At 42.2% G+C, this 21,986-nt stretch overlaps 2 protein-coding genes across 10 annotated transcripts in view; one reads left to right on the top strand and one right to left on the bottom strand.

The window, feature by feature from the left end:
• The first annotated feature begins 3,874 nt into the window (after window positions 1-3,874).
• Window positions 3,875-21,446, top strand: LOC120958626 (uncharacterized). Of its 2 annotated transcripts, XM_049608719.1 has the most exons (6): window positions 3,875-4,090; window positions 4,870-5,167; window positions 13,340-13,420; window positions 16,916-17,014; window positions 17,994-18,055; window positions 18,129-21,446. In XM_049608719.1, the coding sequence occupies exons 2-6, from the start codon at window positions 5,053-5,055 to the stop codon at window positions 18,702-18,704; spliced, it is 933 nt and encodes a 310-aa protein (XP_049464676.1). In that variant the 5' UTR covers window positions 3,875-4,090; window positions 4,870-5,052; the 3' UTR covers window positions 18,705-21,446. The 2 variants fall into 2 exon arrangements, with proteins under 2 accessions (XP_049464676.1, XP_040237498.2); XM_040381564.2 differs by having other exon boundaries at window positions 3,875-5,167.
• LOC120958625 (P protein-like) overlaps window positions 19,200-21,986 on the bottom strand; it is a 60,994-nt gene continuing 58,207 nt past the window's right edge. For all 8 annotated transcript variants that reach the window (XM_040381557.2, XM_040381558.2, XM_049608716.1 and 5 more), the window contains one exon: window positions 19,200-21,980. In XM_040381557.2, the coding sequence (XP_040237491.1) occupies window positions 21,896-21,980 (85 nt within the window). In that variant the 3' untranslated portion in view covers window positions 19,200-21,895. The remainder of the gene's footprint in view (window positions 21,981-21,986) is intronic.

Below are 21,986 nucleotides of genomic sequence, written 5' to 3'. Positions count from 1 at the left end.
GAAAAGCATTAGCCGCCTCACAAATTGAATTGAAATTACCCACACACTACGGTCACACATTCCGTTGCTTGGCTTCTTGTAGCGCATTTGTATTTGTTGGCTGTTGGGAGGTTTTATTTTTTTCTTTTTTCGAACAGCCCTTTTTTTCCTACCGCACAATGACGCTTCTTCTTCGCAAGCTTAAACCGCACACACACACACACAGTAGCACACGGGAACACGCACCTTTATTTTTTATTTCGATAGTGGCGGCATTGTTTCACACAATCACACACCTAAACCCTGGGGAAGAACAATGTTATCAGGGCAAAACAACCCCGAACAACCGAAAGACTCTGCTGCAGTCCCCCCCCTGACGCACTGCCTTCCTGTCCTTCCTAACCACTTCCTTCTCTGGTGCGCCTTTTCTACACTTGCGCGTCGCCGTTTCCGTGTTTGATTGCGAATGGAAATGGAAAAGCTGCTGCTTTCCCTACCAGCTTTTCTTTTCTGGGAATTTCTGCACACTGTAAGCACCTTCGCGTGACTGTGTGTTAAAAATTCGCCTGTTTGGTTGAATAATTCTGGTGCGAAAGACGCATTGCTGCACCAAGCGACCGGGAGGATGGGTAAGATTCTACCACTTTGTTGAGAAAAGGAACATCTTGAACCCTCAGCCACACAGCACACAATTCACATTTCACTCCCTGCATCAAGCACCGCGAAAAAGGGTTTTTCTACAGCAGCACCTTTCCTCCCCTTTCTCTATGAGGGAAAGAATCCGAGAAAGAACACGAACGCAAGCACACACACACAATCAAAAGAACAAAAACTGCACAGAAAAGTAAATTAAATTCCCTCCCCACCAAACACTTACGTACTTTCTAGACGTTTTTTATCTCCTTTCAATTGCGAAAACACTCAAGTTTGTATGGTTTAGGGTTTAAAACTGAAAACAAAACATTAGAACTTCACGCGACCCGACGACGACAACGACGACGTCCGTGCTGGACAAAATAATGAACGTTTTTGACTTTTTCTCACGTTGGAAATGGTAAACAAGGTGCTGTTTTGACCACGAACTGTACCTTGCTCAGTGTGCGGTTTGGACGGAATGGGGTGGCGGTTTCGCTCACTGTGCGCATTGACGTCGATGGCAGCTGTCACGCGCCAAATGCCGCCGGTGACGTTTGTGCTCGCTGTCAAGGGGTAGGAATGAGCGTTGATGTTATTTGTTGGTGGGCGGAAGGAAAGAAAACAATTAAATTTTTATTTATTTTTAATAATTTATCTCATAATATGCGTCATTTGTACTTCCCTAGTAGTCTTTGGTAATACTGTGCCTAATGAATGTAAAAAAACGCTGATAAGTTATGTTTCGAATCAACCGCGTCGGTTACGCTGCTTAAGAGTGGAATTGTAGCTCTTAAGCAGCTATTATGCAGCTCTACAAGTTTAAAATCAATTGAAAATGATTTTCAAGTTGTTTTCTGGCTCCATTCAGACATTCAGAATAAATTGAATTGCAAAATGATGGTGATAAATACATGATGGTGAGAGTTTTCATTCTATTTCTCAGGATAACTATGCTTACATTTCTCAGCAATTGCAACCAATCGTTAATGCACAAAAAAAAAAAAAATATGAACTTGACATCCCAAGCGCCACAGATTAAGCTTAAACGACTGGAAAATTGAATATCCATAGAAGAAAAATAAAAGCTCCACAGCTTCATTGGTTTGATCAATAGATGGCGTATTAAAACTGATTATTATATTGCTATCCTTTTCTTGCAATGTGTTTCGACAAGTTTCATCTTATCATGACCTATATAGCCTTCTAACTTTCCGAGCAAAAATCTATATGAATGGTCGTGTGGTCAGATACGTGGGTATCAACACCAACGACCATTACTCAAATCTCACTTGCTTCAGTGCTGGTGGTTTCCATTGGAGTTTAGTATTTAAACATTTTGTATCGCCGTTCTAGTTCTAGCGATGCATAACTTCAATGCGAAACCATACAACAGTACAGAGGAAATGAGAAAGCTCTCCTCCAAGCGATGAAGCTCAACTGGTTGGGGTATCCCACCAACAGAGAGCACCACCAGCTTTTTTGCTATTTTTAGAATGCATGAGTCGTTTGCCGTCTGCTAAACGCAGTCTTTCTATATTCCGTTTAGGTAGAGTGCTTGAGTCGTTTAGAAGCCGTTTAGTGGTCGTTTAGTGGATTTGTGGCTCTTGGGATTTGTACGTTCTATGTCACAAGTCAAGTAATCTTTCCAAACTACAAAGCGCATCTACTACGAGTATTAATATAGCTGCTTCTTCTTCTGCTTCTTCGGTGCAATAACAAGTTGTCAGTCTGTCTCTATCAGTGTTGCGAACGGTGATAGTCGTTGACATAAAATTTTACAAAATGATACTTTTTGAAGCATCGCATTCTAGATCCACGCATTCATTCGACAATCACGGAAAAAATATCATTTGACACGATGATATTTTTTCTGCTACAATCATTTGACTTTTTGATTTTGCCGTACCTCAAGTGAACTAGATCTTCATCGAAAATGGGTCCTTTTTTCGTGTTTTCCGGTGAATTTCTATACTCCTGTAAGAGAATACCATTTTCCAGGTTCACTGAGTGAAAATATCAAGTGGTCTAATGGCTTAGTATCGGTAAACGCACGATTAAGCAGTTCTGGATTCTCACTGAAAAATGTCAAATGACATTCATTCTACATTTTTTGCAATCATGTCATCGCAAAAGCATTGATTGTTAATGCACAAATGATTGTCGCTTTTGGAAAGTCGTGTCATGGTAACCCTGAATATCATGATCAAAAAATGATTTTGACACCCGCTTACTGCGAATATCATAAAAAAATGTCGACAATTAACAACACTGGTCTCTATTACTATTGGGCTTGGCTATTAGTGACTGATAGATTACGTAGAGGAGAATAGTCAGTCCTACGTATCGGTCCATTCGGGGCTTGAGCCCATGACGCATGTTGTTACGTCGTACGAGTTGACTACTGCACCACCAGACCGGCATTTTTGCCTTTTTTGCATTAGCTTCTTCTTCTTCTTCTTTGGCACAACAACCGCTGTCGGTCAAGGCCTGCCTGTACCCACTAGTGAAGTGAGCTTGGCTTTCAGTGACTTATTGTTAACCATAGCTGGATAGTCAGTCCTACGTATGGGGGCACGGTCTATTCGGGACTTGAACCCATGACGCATGTTGTTACGTCGTACGAGTTGACGACTGTACCACCAGACCGGCCGCATTAAATTAGCTACTTGACAATTATCAATGAGCCACTCATTCCTCTTCCTTTTGACGTGACGATCTCTTGGGTCATGCCGGGCCCTACTAGCTTTTAGGACTTACTTAGTACCACCAAACACAATAGTTAGTGCTTGATACAGATAAACGATGAATACGATAGGTTTGAATTTAAGAAAATCGAGGCTTTAAAGAGATAATAATTTAGAACGCGTTTTTAAAAAGAGGTCTACACGTTCATTAGCTTACTAAAACTTATTATTATTCGTTGCTATAAACTATGGTTTAAAAAAATCAATCCACTTTATTACTTTAATTTATTAACAATTCCCAAATATGAGTCTAATGTTATTAAAGCTAACAAGGATTTCAATAAAGTAAGGCATTTTGTTAACATGAATTCTAGTGCTTACTTTTGCCATGAAATTCACATCGAATTTGATCGAAGTCTTAGCTGTCACGTGCATTGCATCCCATTCACCTTCTGTAGTGTTAGGATCAACCCATGGGGAGAAAACGGCCAATCATAACCACTACCAGCGTCGTCGTCGTCGTCCGTCGATTTTCAAACGCAACCGCAGACCGCCGATCCACTACACCAGCGCTGGTCTTCGTCCCACGTTGCGAGAGAGTGTGTGCGAGAGCCACCGACCGGGTCGGTGCCGAATGCGTACGCGGGTGCCCGAAACCCAACCAGTTTTCAGTCACTCGCTATCCAACCACTCGAGCGGTTCATCGCTTGCCGTAGCGTACAGTTCTTTCCCCAGTTCGAAGAGTCGGTTGCCACACCGATCATCGCGCCTTCATCAACATCACAAGATCGGTTGGTTGCGAGACCGCTTGCAAAACTGTCCATTCGTGTGTGTGTGTGTGTGTGTCGGTCGGTGTGTTTTTTTTTTGTCATCCCTCAAACTGTGTGTTGTCATTTTTGCTTGCATTTCTACCGCCCCACAAACAACCCTGCCATCTTGACCTGGAGAGATTCATACCGACCCGCGATCGCGTAGCGTGTGTGCGTGCGTGATCAAGTGCTCGGTTTCGGCGTTCATTTGTATTTATTTGGGTAACGGCGCCGTGTGCAATAAAGAAAATCGTTTCACCCCGCCTGCTTGATCGTAGGGGTTGATCGTGAAGACGAACCGCGAAGACCCAAAACCGCGTCTTTCTGTATGTGTGTGTGCTTTTGTGTGTGTGTAGGGGGGTGAGCTAGTGTATTGCGGCTCGAAATCGAAATTCCGCAGTGAGAAAGTTTTGTTATTTTTTCTTCACGGTCTCTCTCTCGCTCTTTTTCTCCCTTGGAGCCGCCGAGAGGGTCTTCACGCGGCACCTCCTTATCGGACCACCGGATTGCGCATCGAAGCAATTGCACACACCAGCCAAACGAGGTGATTGATTTGAGCGAAAGAAATTCACCCCTAAATTTTGGAGCACTGTGTGTGAGTGTGTGAGAGAGAAAGAGGGGGTGAAACAGTATTTTTTACAAGAGGGGAAGTAAATTCGGTGCAGTGCTTTAGACGTGCGTGTGTGTGTGATTGCCCCTGATTCCTGATTATCACTGTGAAGTGTTCCTTTTTTTCCTTTCATCCACCAACAAAAAAAAAGAAGGCAGCCGCTGCGTGAATTTTGGAAAATGGTGTGTGCAATTGTGTTGAATTGGTGTTAGAGTGTTTGGCGATCGTACATTTTCTTATCGACAACGCACACACAACAACGTTTCTCCAGCGTTCGTCCCCGGGGTGTCAACGCGGCACGGCAAAAAGGAAGATCGTGATACGCCGCAGCGAGATGATGAAACGAGCGCTAATTGGATTGCGTGCGAGACGGAGGCCACGACCGTTGGCGGCTGGGCCAGGACAGTTGCTGCTGCTGCTGTTCCTGCTGGCATTTGATGCCGTCTCATGTAAGTGTGCCCGGGTGTACCAGCGGGGTCAGGAGAAGATAATCATCCGAAATGGGGCTTTTCTTCATCAGCATACAGCGCTGTTGCAAAGGTCACCGCGAACAAAAAGTAGAGGTGCCAGACCTACCAACTATGACTCAATCACGCAGCCAAGTCAAGCCCGGTTTGCGCAGTTATGACTCCCATTGCGCACCAGCAATGTGCCATTACGTGTGTGTGTGTGTGTGCAAATGAAAATGAAAGGAAGGGAAATGAACGTGCTTTAAAAAACGGGTTTTTCCTTCGCCCCTTCGCCGTGCGCGTGCAGCGTATCCGAGCGAGCGCGCGCACGATCGTTGTCGTTCGGTGCGGAAACGCGGAACGGAAAAGCGTGTTATCGAAAGGAAGAAAAGGAGAGTGTACCGGGCCGCTGTTACTAGTATCTGAGCCCTTTTTCCCCTTTTGGCTTGTCTATTATCACTAAATAAGTTTTGCATTTTTGTTGTGAGTGACAACACCGACTACTCTACTGTATCAATTGCCAAACGGTCCTCGAGATATGGTGGTGCATCGATTTTTTCGATCGATCGGGAGAAAAAAAATGCTCCACAAAACAGCACCCCTTTTCAGGCAAACAAACAAACAAACACACATAATTTCTTCCGCTCATGCAATTGCTCGGTGCAAAAGAAAGCACCGGAATTGTGCAATCGATGCGTGCTTAAAATCGGTACGGAAGAGACAGGTGAAACGTGAAAACTGGAGGCCAAAGCGAGGGGAGATTTTTGGTGCGTGGAAGCTTTTCTGCAAGCACATGCTCGTTATGACGTTTGTTATCGTTGATGAGCAGGGGTTTAGTGCCAAATCGCACATAGCAACAGAGCGATCGATGCTGATTGCTTGGATATCTTGATGAATTGCACAATACCTGTTGACGTTTGTGCGATTTTGAGCGTAAATGATGCAAAAATATTGTGACTTATTATGGAATAGCATACGAAAAAGAAATAAAGATCTCTTCACTATGAATGATCATGTCCTCTGCATAGGAGAGTGCAAGTTTTACAAATAAGTTTATTATAATGATTTTCGTTTATATATTTATTGGTGCCGTGACTAGGATTCATCCAAAGGTTTGCATGAAATTGACAGAAAACAGCCTAAAAACAACTTAAATTCTGTTGAAATCCAATATGACGAACCGTAACTGTCACATGGATACAACCCAGATGAAGAATACTGCTCCCCTGACAGGCTTTTTAATTTCAGCCCGTTGGTTGGGATAAGAAAAGGTCAGAATTATGGACCTCACGTTATGGTCACGTTTGTGGTGCCATGACCAGGATTCTGTTAAAAACTTATGAGAAATTGCAACTCTGCTTAAAACTGCAATAAAAGTTGTAATAAAACTGCTTTTTGTAGATTTTTTTTACTATAAAAGAAGAGAAAATAAAAATTATTATGAATTGAGTTATTTCCGTGTAAATTTAGCAATGTTTAATCAAATCATAATTTAATGTTCTTAATGCACTGATCTTGATTTTTTCATAAATTTTGCATGGAATTGTAGTAATACAGCTCATATTCTTATTAGCATTTCAGAGTTTCATAAGGATATTGAACATCTGTTTTATTTATATAGTAATATGACATTTTCATACCAGTGCCATGACCAGGATTACCTTTGAGTGTTTATTTATTGCATGAACAGTCTGTTTCAATCCGTCAAACAATCTTTCAAAATATGGTTCCCTGACAAGGATTTGCTATAAAAATAAATAAGATGCATACTTTCATCCGATATGAATCACGTCTTAATTAAGTTGTATCACAGTTTCTAAAACCGTTTCCCTTTATTGGTCCTCTTAAAAGCATCCCGCTATGGGCCGTTCAAACTCTTCGATTGTTTGCACTTAAATGAAAGGGGAGTCACTTCCATTTGCATCGTCCCAATAAGGCTGGCGCAGGAAATAAATTTGATTTACGGCTTATTTTTCTCTCCCTCAATTAAGAAGTCATCTTTCACATTCCATCTCATGCTGGTCAGTCACAAGAAAAAAGGTGACAGCTTGTGCTACCGTACCCGGGGCGGCTGCTTTGCTTTACGCATGCGCCTTCCACCCTAAATTGGACAATATTTTAACCTTTTCAACAAATCCATCAGCACCACCGTGCGATGTCCATCGTAATATTTAATTTGATTAGCACCCGCTATGCCGATGGATAGCAGCACAGGCACCTGCACCAAGCTGCACGTTTGATGGGGAAGACGGTGCCCACTGCGCACCGAACAAGTGGGCACATTTATCAACGCTAATACGTTTTCACTTTCACGCAGGTGCGTCTTTGGGCGCGGAGCGGTATTGAAGCGGCTTCTTTAGTTGTTGGGGTTTAGCTCCGATTGCTTACGGTGGAGAAGAAGCTGTGAAGTTGCCAGCGGCAATCGTTTTTGGGTTTGACGATGATGACCGTCTGCTACGCAATCGAAGGTGCGTATTATAATGCCCGATCGGATCGCTTGCCCTGGTGGTGGCTAGTTATCGGAGGTGTCTTAATAGCTGTCTTAATGTTAAAGCCTGTGGGACTGTTCCGTTGATGAAATAAACGAGATGACTTTTCTTGTGCCACCGATCACCGGGGTAGATTTAGAGTTATTGGGGAATGTGAAAATGAAGCCCTTGGGCTAAAGTGTTTGTTGATTGATTGATTGGTGCCTATTTGGGGGGGATAATTAAAGGCAGTGAAGCATTACTAAGTGAGTGGATTTATGAACCATTACAATGTTAGAAAATTACATAAAGGGGATTTACATGAAGCAGCTTGCAATAGGGCTTTTATAACTCATTTAAGCATAACCTGTGATCTTGTGTCGTCACTTTCAATTCCACACAATTGCCATAATTACATGCCGCAGTGTACAATGCACCATGTTTATGCTGACGGCACTTTCAGCAGCGATTGCACGCGATTGCATGATATATGGTTGTGAGAAGAAGCTGCATTTTATGATGCCCCCGAGCGCCGATGACCCTATGAGAAGAGCTGCATACAATGTGACACGATCGTTCAATGATGTGACTTTAATGCTGTTCCCCCACTAGTGCATGATTGTGTGCAATTGAATGCTTGTATAGTGTAAAGAAGCGTGCAGCATTATGCTAAAAAGTGGCAGCTTTTCAACTACGGTTTTGTGTGAAAATGACTACACATTGATGATTGCAATTCTTCTCCCATATTTTTTTGTGTGGAATTTTCTTGGGAAGCAACTGCACCGTAGAGTTGGCAAAACCTCTAGTTCGACCTCGAGTTTTACGACCGGATGGGAGGTTTTTTTTATGTTCCCTACGCATCATGAATGCTAACACAACGCACCGGTTTGCGTGAGATAATTTCTGCAGTTCAATAACACATCCCAAAAACCCCGAACGACATTGACACCGTTCACAGGTTCGGCACGTGGTGGAAGCCTCCATTTACACTGACCAAACCCCTCCCGATGGCCCTCCCCTGAAGGTATGAGCTAAGCATGATCGCACACAAAACCCGATAATCGTAATCGTCAGCAAACCAGCCAAACCTCATCATCATCATCACCATCACGATCATCGTCGTTCGCTTCTCCTGGAGGCTGCCCGGCTGTTCGTGTCCGGCAGACAAGCCGTGCACAAAGTGTAACCTCATTTAGGAAGGCGTCGTTTTTTGCTCCAATTTGATTGTTTTTTTTTGTTGGTGGAATCTGTTTTAAACAATTTCCCGTCCATTTTGTAGCGAGATAAAAAACAAGACTTAAATGCAGCCCAGCTCGCGCGTGGAAGATGTCGGGGCTTTAGCTTTCGCAAGGTCACACCGGCATCATGCGTTGACCGGGTAGCCCCTTTGCGCATTGATCCGAGGGTGCGATCGGCGAATGAACGAGGGGCATTGAACTAAAAAAAGTGGGTAAGGTTGGGGCACAACAAAAATCACTCTTAATTGCGCAACAAGGGCGTCGCGGATGGAGGTGGCAGGTGGGGAAGCGTTAATTAATTTGGTAGAACTTGTGAAAGGCATTTTATGAAACGGAGATATACTTTAATATTGAATTTATTATGGGAAGGAGAACGAGTTTACTTTAGGTTTCTTGGGTCGTGAGGAAAGGTCAGGCAGCTTTGCTTGAAACATTTCATCTTAAACAGCACACAATTATTGGGAATAATACAATAAATTGATCGCATGGTTGAGATATTTGATGCATCAACTCTTTCGTATAAAAACTGCACCTTAAAAGTAATGGAAAATAATCAACATATTAACAGCATATTATAAGCCCTTCTTACGCTTGTTTTATGCGCTTTTGCGTCAACCATTACCACCTTCAACGAGGCTAAAACACGTGTTTAACGAGGTTTTTACTACGATTTCACCTGTTTGTCGCTCATCAACGTGGCCAAAGTGGCCTCTTAGGATGGATATTGACTAGCCACTTTACGGTGTGCCATTAGCAGGCTGTTCGCTGCTATTCGTTAGTGGTGCTGACCCACATTGTCTCCAAGCAATGTCTTTGCAGCCTGAGAGGTTAACAGAAGTGAAGTGTGCATCGTGTGCGTTTGCATCAACATTTGCATCAATCTTGTGTGGTAGTGGTCTTGTGGTTTATGATTACACCAACCGCTGTCATGAAAGGGAAAACCAGACGATCAGATGATCGTTTATGATTGTGTTTTGTGTTGTAGATTAATGCAATAAAATGACATATTTATTTTAATGCAAAATTATTTTATTGGTGTTTTGAATTCAATTTGCATTCCCTTATTTCTATTCACTTTTCAATCAACGTTTCCGCATTGAATAGAAAATACATTTTAAATCTTGTTTAACAATCCCTCCAAAAAAAAAAAAACAATGGCGGAACTAAACCCCTTGGCCGTCTAACGTCAGGTGGCATTCGGGGTTTTGATCGAACTGATTTAATCAGTTTCGTGACCGATCGATTAGTTTTCACTTTCAAACCACTCTATTACTGTTCACTCAACCCAAACCAGCCGCAACAAACTAAGCACTCGCTGCACGCTTGGAAGTACTCCAAAATTCAACTAACCCTGCCACACATACCATCACGCACTCTTACACACTTACACGCGGAACACATCAATCCCTCCCACAATCGTGCAAATTGTCTGTTTGTGTGTGTATGTATGTGTGTGTGGTGAATTTGTTTAAATCGTAGTACAACTCAGCACACAACCCAAGAAATGTGGAACAGGTTCCTGCTCTATCCGCCCGTTCAAGTCCTTCGTTATGCAGCGCGTTCGGACGCGCGTTGTTTTTGCTGCTTCGCGCCGTGCCAAGGTCTTTACAATCGCCATCCGTTTGGCAGTGGCAGACCTTGTCTGATGGATGCAGTCCGGTGGCCACTGGGCAGGCCGCGGGCGGGCCGACCAGTAAAAGATCCTTTTACGCGCCACTAATGCGTCAGGGTTGGGCCGAAACTGGTTTGCTTGATCGATCGAACCCACTGTTACGTAAAAATGCGCTCTGTGGAGTTGAGGAAGAAAAATGACTTCAATTTAAGATTTCTCACGCCACCAGCACTGTGGCACTATTGTGCTGTTGTTGGGTTGGGTCTGTGTTTTTCGTTTTGTCTGCACAATTTGTCCAGAATGTTTGCAGCTTCCCTTTTGCCATTAATCACGCGTAGGGTTGCTTCTCGAATCATCTCCAAAAACAGCGATTTCAAACACCATTTGAATGGAGTGGCATGATAAATGAGCAGACTGTCTGTGCCCTCCATAACCATAGCCTCAATGCTTGTATCGGGGTAATTGAGTGAGTTTGTTGAATGCGAATTACAGCACCGTTTGAAAACGATCAATACAAGCGTGTTTTTTTGTCGATGGTGGTACCGAAGCAAAGCGAAGAAACACTTGAAGAAAGGTATCTTAACGTCATTATTAGGATGAGATGAGTTTTGAAGATGAATTGCGCTACAGCTGAGGATGGTGATGATGAAGATGATGATGATCATGTTCGACACGTTTGATCGATGTTGGGCTAGAGTGCTTTCTACAGCGCACTGGGACCATTGGAGTTGATGATAATGTGTCTTTATTTTAATTGAGATGAATGCAGTATCTAAGTGGAAATGCTATGGCTTGAAGACAGGCAGTTGTCTTTGAATCAAAATTGGTTTGAGTAGTCTGTGGAACCTTTTTGACAAATATTAAAAATAAATACATCTACATCCTGTTTGCACTATTTTTTTAGTCAATAATATATTGTATTGTTTATTTAAAAGGCCATGAAATTCGCATGGAACCCCTTCTCTTCCGAGTTGAATTTATTACATTAAATTTAAAAAAAAGGGTAAATAGGGTAAAGATTAATATTAATAACCAATCTTGCCATATGAATCTTGAAATTTAATATGATATTTCAAAAGCTTCAACTGACTTACTCACTGTTAATGAGGCCCTTCACGATTCTAGTCAGCTTTTTTATGGAGTTTGACAGTTGGAGACTGAAATCATGTCAACACTCCATACAAAACCACACACAAAGCTAGCCTGACTCTAGATAGTCGAAGTCGACTATATGATTCTAGATAGTCGAAGTCTTTACAGAGAGAGTAAGCCTCTGAATATGCTGTTTCAAACAAGCGTTTGAACAACATAGGAGGATACATCCCCTCTCGCAAGAAGAAGAAGAAGAAGAAAGCTAGCCTGCGATTTTCAGCCTAGATTATGTTAGCCTCAAAGCTAGAATTAGATTCGAGTACCTACTCGAAACAATGGCAAAACAAGGTGGTGTTTACATTTATCCCAATATGCATTAAAGCGATCAGGTGGTGGAATATAGAATCAAAAGTGTATGTAGACCAGGTGGTCCCATAGCATGTTTTGTATAACTAAATTTGAACGTCACTTTTTGACAGGACGGGTGAAAACTTTTGCTCAAACAGGCTTTCAGGTTACATGACGAATGTACAAAACACTCTTAAAATCTTCATTAAAGAAAAGAAGCGATAAAAATGACTCTTCCAAATATATACACCTTGGGATAAGCCTACCTGCATGTATATTCACTTTGATAGGCTGAATGATTTAGCCTACGATCTGAAAAGAGAAATGGGCCGAATGATGTTAAAATTTTACTTTTTAAACTTATTTAAAGCTTTTTGCACGATTGTTACACGATTTTTACATGATTCTTCTCGGACTTCTTCTTAAAGTTCATTTTATTTTTATGTTTACATTACTGATAGTGGGGGGGTCCGCGAGTTACAGCAGTTTTGCCTTCTCGGATTTAGTTTAAGCTGCCTCTTATTAAACCATCGAACTATCTTTTAAACCATCGAACATGTTCTTCGGCTCTCCCGACTATAAGGCATGTGTTTTAATTTGTGGCACATTGTACGTACTTTGTGGTAATAAAGTGTGAAGAATATGAAAAATTAATAATCACTGTGATTTTTTTTAATCTTATTTAGTTAAAAATACTCAACCTAAAATATGCCTTCCATGAGGAATATATAAACAAACAAAAAAAACAATCTGTCATAAGCCACTGAAACAATGCAACATTTGTCAAGCAATAAATCAAATAGTTAAGCCTTTCTGCCGTCAGGCTGAGCAGTTTCAGGTGAATGTGAAGTCGCAAAAAAGTCGTGCAAATTGCCAGATTGCAATCACAAAAGCGAAGAAAGAAATCTGCAAAAATGGCAGAAATCTTGGACCTTCTCTTTTTCCGCCAAGTATGATAACTATTATTGCACAATTTTGGGTTACTTTATGCATCATTTACCAACAGAAAAATAATCATGAAATTGTGTGTATGTGTGTATGTGTGCAAAACAAACCACACACAAACAGCGTGAAAGGGTACATTTATACAATTTCGGGGGAAAAAGTCGAAAAGCAACAGATACGGTTGAATAATTTAATCATAAAAGGGGCTAGCTTTAATGCATCTCCTTTCGCGCTCCCCAGGTTCATCTTCATTCATTTCGTTCGTGTTTGTTCCCGTACCCCAAAATCAAGTACTTTGCCCCTTGTGTATGCCGCACCATTTGGACTATTAAAATCTTCACTTATTTATCCGCCCGTGTAATTCCGCTGACCACGTCCGTCCGGGTCCGGGCGGGTCTCTCTTTTCTACTGTCATTACTCATTTTCTTTGTACTTCTGTTTTTTTTCTTCTCTCCTCTCTTCCACACAGTCACAAATGCGTTCATCGTGCCGGAGGAGCTGCCATCGATACTTTCCCTGGTCTATTCCAACATTCCACCGATCAAGAAAGGTAAGACAACGGGGGAGAGAGAGCATCCCACCATCCAAAGCACGTGGAGGTCCGGTTTTTCTGGGCCGGAATGCAAATCTCCGTCCGGCAGGAGGGACAGCGTACGAGCGACGGGACGCATTTCGGGAAGCACAAATTATGTAATTTTGATCAATCTGAGAGGGACCTGCAGGGAACGGCCGCAGCCGAAAGATGGGAACGTGCCGGCAAGCAAAAAAAAGGGGTTAATGGTGACCGAACGAACGAAAGAAATGGGAAGAGATGCGTACGAGGGCATAACGAATAGTGAAGAAGGCGGGCGGTGGTCTTTCGGTCCGTTATTTCCTCCCATGGGTGGCCAGGTGCTTAATTTCGTAATTTTGAAAACCAAAGCCATCACGGTGCGGCTTGTTGTTTTGACTGTTGTTTTGCTGATTGGCGCGCAGATTGCAGGTCAACAAAACAGTCTGTTTTGGGAGGAGATGGGTGACGTTTTATGGGATTTTTCTAGTAAAATGAAGTAAGATTCTACGCCTCTACGAATCATGTTTAAGTGACACTTTCTCGGAAGAGAGTTGAGTTTCGATTGTCTGACTCACAGGGTGCAGTGGGCGTGAATGGATCCGTTTGGAAGCAAACCGGATGTGAGGTGGCCATATAGACATAAAAGCTGCTCACTGCAGTGTTATTGTGAAGTGTTTTAGGTGTTGATCAAGTTACAACCTAAGAGACGTGTTCAAATTAGACAATATCCTGTTGAAATAGACCTTTCTTTACTAAATCTTAGCATGATTTATTAAACTGCAATCATGATTCTATGGAAATTAATTGATTTATTGGTACAAAGATTTATTGGTATGAGCCGGTCTCGTAGTACAGTCGTCAACTCGTACGACTTAACAACATGTCCGTCATGGGTTCGATCCCCAAATAGACCGTGCCGCCATACGTAGGATTGACTATCCTGCTATGGGGGGAAATCAATTAGTCACTGAAAGCCAAAGCCCACTAGTGGTACAGGCAGGCCTTGACAGACAACGGTTGTTGAGCCAAAGAAGAAGAAGAAGATTGGTACAAAGATGAACTACATGGGTAAGGAAATGAATATAAGTAAAATAAGATTTTATTAAATTACTAAAATCGTCTGAGCTTCCTTACTTTCAAGACAATGAACAGTAAAGCGAAATACAAATGACTCATGCAAATAATCACGACGAACAGTCCCCTTAGGCGCAATTGTAAACAACACTTTCACCACTATCATTGCATCTGGAACTGAGTACAAAAAAGCATCAAAAACAAAGGTTGGAAGGTATGCCAAAAATACGATCAACTTGGTTTAAATGATCAATATAATAAATTTATATTAAACATTAAATGCAAATGGATTTGATCCAATTTTTGACTGAATATGATTTTCAAATTTATTTAAGGATATTGTAAAACAGAAATTAACATGAGATATTTACAATTTGTACATTTTTTTATGTATGTTGCCGCTTTTTCTATTACAGGCTTATTCAGAAGTTACGTGAAATGTAATGGGAATTGGACTGAATAGCACTCTTGTTGAACAAATCTAACAGGAATTTTTCAAAGTTAAATTTTCGTAATGTGAAGTTCACTTCCTATATGAAAGAGTCAAGGAAGTCAAGGAAAGGAACTATGAGAACTCCTGGAAACCCCTGTAAAGCTTTTATTTTCAATAATACAAGTCATACAATCTCCTTAAACATAAAGTGTAATCACATCCGTTTATTAATCCTCCCCTCCATCCAATATCGCTCAACTGCTAATCACACACTCAAGCATCATTGGACATCATGCTTCACCTGCCACTGCATCTGGTTGCAGTAGAAAAAGAAGTCGATCACTCACTCACCCTTTTCAACAGCGGATGCACCTGGTTGCACAAAAATGCTAATCGCAACCGCCTGAAGTCTGTGTGTGTGTGTGTGTGTGTGTGTGTGTGTGTGTGTGTGTGTGTGTGTGTGTGTGTGTGTGTGTGTGTGTGTGTGTGTGTGTGTGTGTGTGTGTGTGATTGTATGTGTTTTTTCTTCCTCTCTCTCTCTCTTCTTCATATTAAATGTAAAACCTTGATTGGAAGTTGTGTCTGTCGTTGTTGTTGTTGTTGACCACAAACCGAATGACGATAAATGGCATTCAAACACACACACACACACTCAGCCACAACGGGCGCATGGTACAAACGAGCCGTCGTCAGTCCGACGACGAGTGGGACAACTTTCCCTTTCTGTTTGCATCCGTCCGGGCAGGCCGAACCGCCAGACATCCGGACGGATTGGGGTGGTGATCGTTCACGGGGGCCTATGCTGGAAGAAGGAGCGTGGGGGGTGAAGCATACAAATAAACATCATGCTTGGGCCGCGGCTCGCTGTGTCGCATGTCGCTGTGTACTTTTACAGCATGGGGTGCATGAGTTTAGTGGTGTGCTTTGGGTGTGGTTTGAGCCGAACGGGTGTGGGGTAGCAAATTTGAGATCAATTGCTTCCTTACATTTAATTGGGATTTGAACAGAAAACAAACCCGGATGGGTTGTAATCCGGTGGTGAGGCTTTTCTAAAATTATAGATTTTGTCTTGGGAGTCCCACATGCATCGTGATCGTTTGCAACAAGAAATGCAGGAACTAAGCAATTACAGTCAAACGATCGTTCAGCATTTACGACTATTACGACATCTGTGTGCCATCTTCTCCCATTCCCAGCTTTAAACGGAAGGCAGTGAAAACGAAATTGAGCAAACTTCACCTATGCCGTCTGCCCAAGGTCCATAGTTGTCCGGTGGAAAGTTTTGTCATTTGAAGATCACACGCTGCTTCCTTCCCTAGCTTCGGGATGGATTGATCGTGATTGATCGTGTTGATCCGATAAAATGTCTTGCGCAGCGTGAGATGATCGGATGGCTGTTGGGCGGTTAGATGTGTATCGCGTTCTTCGTTCGTTTTATATGCTAGAGGGCATCCCTTCTGATTAATTGGAGGTTGATTGATATTAATTGCCGGTGTAATTAAATCCCAAATAAAGCTGGGATCAGATTCACGTTCAATAAAAATAATAATTGAATGTGGAAAGAGATTGATTGGAGTGGCTCCATGAAATGAAGTTACTTCATCAACACAATTCACTTAAACTTGTAACTGAACCTTCCAACAGTTTAATTAATCTTGAACTGAAACTCTTAAAGGGGCACGGTTTCATTGCCGAAGCGAACCAAACCAAGAACTTGCTTCAAGGCTGTCCTTGGAAGAGTTATAGCCGACCGTTTCTCGTCCACAGCTCTCACTAAACTGGCCTGTGAGGCAATAGCTGGCGTAGGTTCGCAACAACACAACAAAAAAAAACATCGACATCGTCCTAGGTTTTGCAACCCATTACCCATCCGTCTGGCTTTACCGGCTCTTAACCGGTTCGGTTTCACTTCCGTTGAAGAGCTTTGATCTTTCAATGATGTTTTCTCACCTCTTCTTTCCTCTTCCTCCCGACCCCGCCAACAGGAACTGACTCTCGGATAGGCTTTGGCTTCCGTCTCGGTGAGCATGCCGACTTTCAGGTGCAGCTGGAACTGGGACCGCAGCTTAATACGCGACCAATTGGTAAGTGATTGAAAGGGGCAAGGGGAGAGCAAGATTCTCAAGTTCATGAAGTAATGCGATTTTTAAACAGGGCAGTTCAATAACTTTCATGAAACAATTCCAACATCAAGGAAAGTCAGCGTCATTGTGTTGGTTTTAATTCCACAATGCAAGACTATTCTAGAGCACCCATAAATGTTTGCAACTGTTCGTAACTGCCGGGTGAACTAGGGGTTGAAAATCATAGTTAAATGATGTCAGGAGTTACAAATTTCAAAGTTTTTGTCTTTATGCCTCTTTCAAATTGTGCCCTTGATGATAGTCTTGAGCCTCTAGTTATTTTATGTGTAATTGAGGGTAGATTACTATTATTGAATATTAAGGTGTTGATTTACTATTTTGAGGATATTAATTTACTTTTTAGAAGATTTAAATTCAAAATAAATAAACGAAAATTAGTACCATAACTCTAAAATATGCGTTCTCTTCTATTAGCAAATAGAAGGGAGATATTGAAGTACAAGTAAAGAGAGTTTCATGAGATAATAAGTTAATGAAAAAATCTCCAAACTTAAAGAATTTTGGGGGATCACGGAGAGTTATTTTTAAGATAATGAAATTACAACAATACAACAGGATGTGAAACAAGCCTTCAAGATACTGTTGCTACATAACCGTTCCTTGAACGCCCTGTTGATGATATGAATATGTCAACAACTTTCAAGACTTTGGTCCTTACTACTAGTTGCGGGGGGAATAGTACCAATCCGCTTCGCTAGAATAATTAAATTTCAATTTGTTTCTAAGGACTATGAAGAGCTAGATACAAAATCATTCCCCAACTTAAAAGTGAACACTGAAAAATAGTTCAAAATGCTTGAAGATACGTGTTCTTATCCAAAAACTACAGTGGAAAATTGAAACAAAAGATATTCAGAATTGAAACAATCTCTGCCTCATGATATATTTTCTAGATAATTTATTTTATTTTAAATTTTAGGAGCAGCAGCAGGCAGCAGCAAACGTTACGTGGACAATGACGAGTATGCTAACTCGGTTCGGGTATGAAACAATGCATTCAACCTCAATACCTTTAAAAACTCTTACTAAAACCTTTCTCTTTTTCCGATTCCAGAACCCATCCCGTCCCGGTGGTTCCACCTCCTGGCTGCAGGCCTGGTCCAAGCAGACGAAGCAGCGCCAGCAGTTCAACAAGGACAAGCTGCGGGACTCGCTGATGCCACCGGCACCGATCATGAACGAGGGCGCCTACAACCAGCTGCAGCAGCTGTACGAGATGAACAAGCAGCGCGAGTACGAGGACACGATCGGTACACTTCCGGCGGAAGTGCTCGAGTCACGGATCAGTCAGCTAAAGGCACTACACCAACCGACCGTTTCGTCGTTCAAACCGATGCCCAACGAAGCCCGATCAGGACAAACGAGCAGTGGTGCCGGGGAAGCGTCAAAGGAGGAAACCAACCCGCAAGACGAGCAACCGGGAGTGATAGTTGTTACACCGGACGTTCCTGCCAGCACAAGCACAACCGTCCAGCCAACGGAATCAGCTACCCCGGTGCCGACAAGTGAACGGGCACGCGGAACGGTCGATAGTGGCCGAAGGAATGTAAGACGACGTACCAATCGACCGGTCAGCAAGTGGGACAAGGAACGCATTACGGCCCAGCTGTCGGACGTGTCGTTGGACTAATTGGAGCCCAGTGGCTCACAGTGGATCGTGTATTATATTTGTTAAAAAAAGCCTTCGAAAACAGAGGTTCAGTTGTGGACAACACACGGTGGTTTGTAAATAGTTTTCTCGCGGTTTTAGGATGTGATATTGATACTATTTATTTACCTTCCTTTACGGATGCGGCTCGGAGGTGCGTCTGTGTATTGTTAAAATTTCCTAAACGTTAACGGTGTTCGAATTGGCTGGATTGTTGCGGCAGTTGCGGCGTACCAGAGTGGGATGTACTTATTTTAGGTTGCAAAGAAGAACAAAATACGGAAACGTTGCAAGAAAGGGTCAGCTAGGAATGGAAAACACAACGAGGGGAAGGGTTTATTTATTAGATGTGCAAGGCATAGAGCGAAACTACAACAAGGCAAATAATAGCAATAAAGCAAAGACGGGACTAAAAAGTAATGAAAATGCAGCTTTTTGTAGGATAAGTCGTTTTAGGGGGGAAACAAAGACAGTTACTAAGAGTTTTCATTTAATAGTTTTATTATTTGTCTAGTACATATTTGGGCTGTCGGGCTGTGTTTTTGCCTTTCTACTTTTACACCCCAGCATCCTCTTCATCCAGCACACAGTGCGTTTCGTTTCACGCTTGCACTTCCCCGTCACGCGTGTTCACTGCACTCGGGGCGGGCATTGGCTCTACTCTCTAGTTGTAGAACTACAATATAGTAACAAATTCACGCAATCAACCTCTACCCCAAAACGTGTGATGCTCTTTCACCTTTCCGTCACGTTTTGCACTGTGCCACTGTTGCCAGCTTGCTGCTCCGCCATTAATGTGTGCTGCTTCGCTACAGGTTGTTCTACATTCGTTTGTTTGTAAACCTTTCTATGCTTTCTGTTACGGTAAAACTTAACGAAAAATGTGCTTTCACTTGTCCATAACCATTCCCGAGTACTGCTTTCACTCACGTTTCATTTAGAATTAGGTTTGTTTTGTTTTACGTTCCTTCATTACTTGCTTTTCTTTTCTTCAATTGGTGTGCCATTACATTAACAATTCGATTCCATTCATTTGCTACTGCATGAAGATCAATCCATTCCGCACAAGATCAATCGTGTTTTTTTTACTAATTTACAATTTGCCGGTTTTTTACCATCCTGCACCAAACCTTCGGTTTAAAAGCACAGTTTTCTTGTTCACCTTTCCCTTAAGCTGATCGTGTTATCCATACAAAAAAAGCCACTCAATCCTCGTTTTGCTATTCTGTACAATATTCTCCCTCTTCTTACACACACATAAACACACGTACGCTCCTGTTCTCATTTACCCTTCACACTCCAACATCCAGCAGCGGGTTTAGTTTTGCCATCTATCTACAATTTTGCTACACAAAACAAGCGTAAACCCCGCACGGGGGCAGGGTTTCTCAGCTTCATTCCTCTTCGATTAAACGATCGTGTCTTACTTTACACACACATTTTCATTTACAGCGAGAAGCAGAAAGTTCTTGCTGTACACGAATCATTTTCCTTTTTTGCCATTTCCAACTATTCCTTTGCTGTTTTTTCCATTTTCTATAGGCTTTTCCATTCCAAAAAAACAGAGCATAGTTTATTTCTACAACACTACATCCTACATGATCATACCGTTTGTTTGTTTTGGTTTTCCATATTCCCCTGTCGCATTCATTCTCGCAAAACCCCATTTACAGCCAGCTCTACTTTATTGGGCTGCATACCCATGTGTGTGTTTTGTGGAATGTCTTTTATGAGTTCTCTTCTCTGCCCACTCGCTTAATAGAAGGGTGTTTTGATCCTTTCTTAGAATCGAGGCTCTAAAAACGTATCTAGGACGTACCCGAGGGTGGCGTTTGGTTTCGTGTTTTGAAATAACTTATTCACGCATTCATTTAAACATTTCTGTCTGGGGAGACACACACACAGCTTAGTCCGTGCGTCCCTCAGTACGAAAGATGATAATTTATTACCCGAAGGAAAACAATCGTAACAAACGTAACTTGAGGACAAAAGCAATAGCATGAAACAAAATATACATTATTAAAACCTTGCAATATTGTGTTTGTTGGTCACGTACACCGATAGCGACTCCACTGTGTACGTCTTTCGAGACAACACTAATAAAGACGGAGAAAAAACTAAACGAAAGACTAAAGAAAAACCGGGAAAGAAACCCTGCATCTGAGGCTCGTCGATCGCTCTAGCTCAGCAGTATCATAACCGGGGAAGGGTAGTTTTTTTTTCTTGATTCTATCGATTGTATGACAAAGTGAACAATTGTTTACAGCATAATAACATCAGTAACATCATTTAACACGTTGAGAAATACCTGTAGTTGTGAGTACACAATAAAATACTTTACACAGAAAGTATCCTTGCCAGGGATAGTTTAAACCTTCTTTGCTGTATAGCTTGCTCTCATGCATCCCATAGCAACCCACCGGAAGTGATCGCGTACGTCTGCTCAGTTCAAGTTACGTTCTTTTTTTGTTGTTGCCCGGTTTTCCCCCCACTGCACTAAAAATGCACTTAGCCGTACGCATCACTTCCTTTCCTAACTTCAAATTGACTTATCAACAACGCCTCACAAAGGGAGACGCAGTTTTTGTTTTCTTCTGGGCTCTATGTAATCTTCCATCTAACTTCCGTTCCGCTCCGTAGTAGTTGTGCTTTTGTTTTGGATAGCTGAATAACTTCTCTGTGTATAATGGTATGGCGTTGAACTTATGTAGAGGGCGCTCGCACTGGGACGTGTACGTGTGAGTGCGGGTTGAGAAGTAGAAACACGGATCCAAGAAGTTATTGGTAAAGCTTATCACAATATACATATATAGCTGCGTTTGCAAAACGCCCAGTGAGGAGTGAAGTTAATTGATCGTCATATCAACCGCCAGTTGTCGTTGTTTCAGGTATTGTATTAGAGAGGGAAGGATAGATACTAGCTTCTAGTAGTAGTGCCTACAGTAGTGTGATTAATTTACACGCTCTTCACGATGTCTGCTACACCCTCTTGCGCAGCATAGGTTTTTGCTAATGGCAACTCATGTTCTACTTCTTCTTCTTCTAGGCTCCCATTCCCTGCTAATAAAGGGTTTGGGATGGGGTTGGGGGGTTTTTCTTAGGCGCGAAAACGCACATATCGATACGGAGGCACAGGTAGACAAGAATGTTGTCCCACACGAGCCCGAAACTCTCTAGTGCCAGGTGAAGACGACGTGTGCAAACATAAGGTAGATGGTTGAGACGATCACGCTACCGACCATCACGGGGAAACCGACCCTGAAG

Source organism: Anopheles coluzzii, chromosome 3 (genome assembly GCF_943734685.1).
Source record: "Anopheles coluzzii chromosome 3, AcolN3, whole genome shotgun sequence".
Taxonomy (NCBI): Eukaryota; Metazoa; Arthropoda; class Insecta; order Diptera; family Culicidae; genus Anopheles; species Anopheles coluzzii.
This window is presented reverse-complemented; position numbering and strand designations above follow the sequence as displayed.

Coding starts and splice junctions, on each gene's coding strand:
- LOC120958626 (XM_049608719.1), top strand. CDS start 5,053: ATGATGAAACGAGCGCTAATTGGATTGCGTGCGAGACGGAGGCCACGA. Junction 5,168..13,339: donor GGCATTTGATGCCGTCTCAT/GTAAGTGTGCCC, acceptor TCTTCCACACAG/TCACAAATGCGTTCATCGTG. Junction 18,056..18,128: donor AGTATGCTAACTCGGTTCGG/GTATGAAACAAT, acceptor TTCCGATTCCAG/AACCCATCCCGTCCCGGTGG.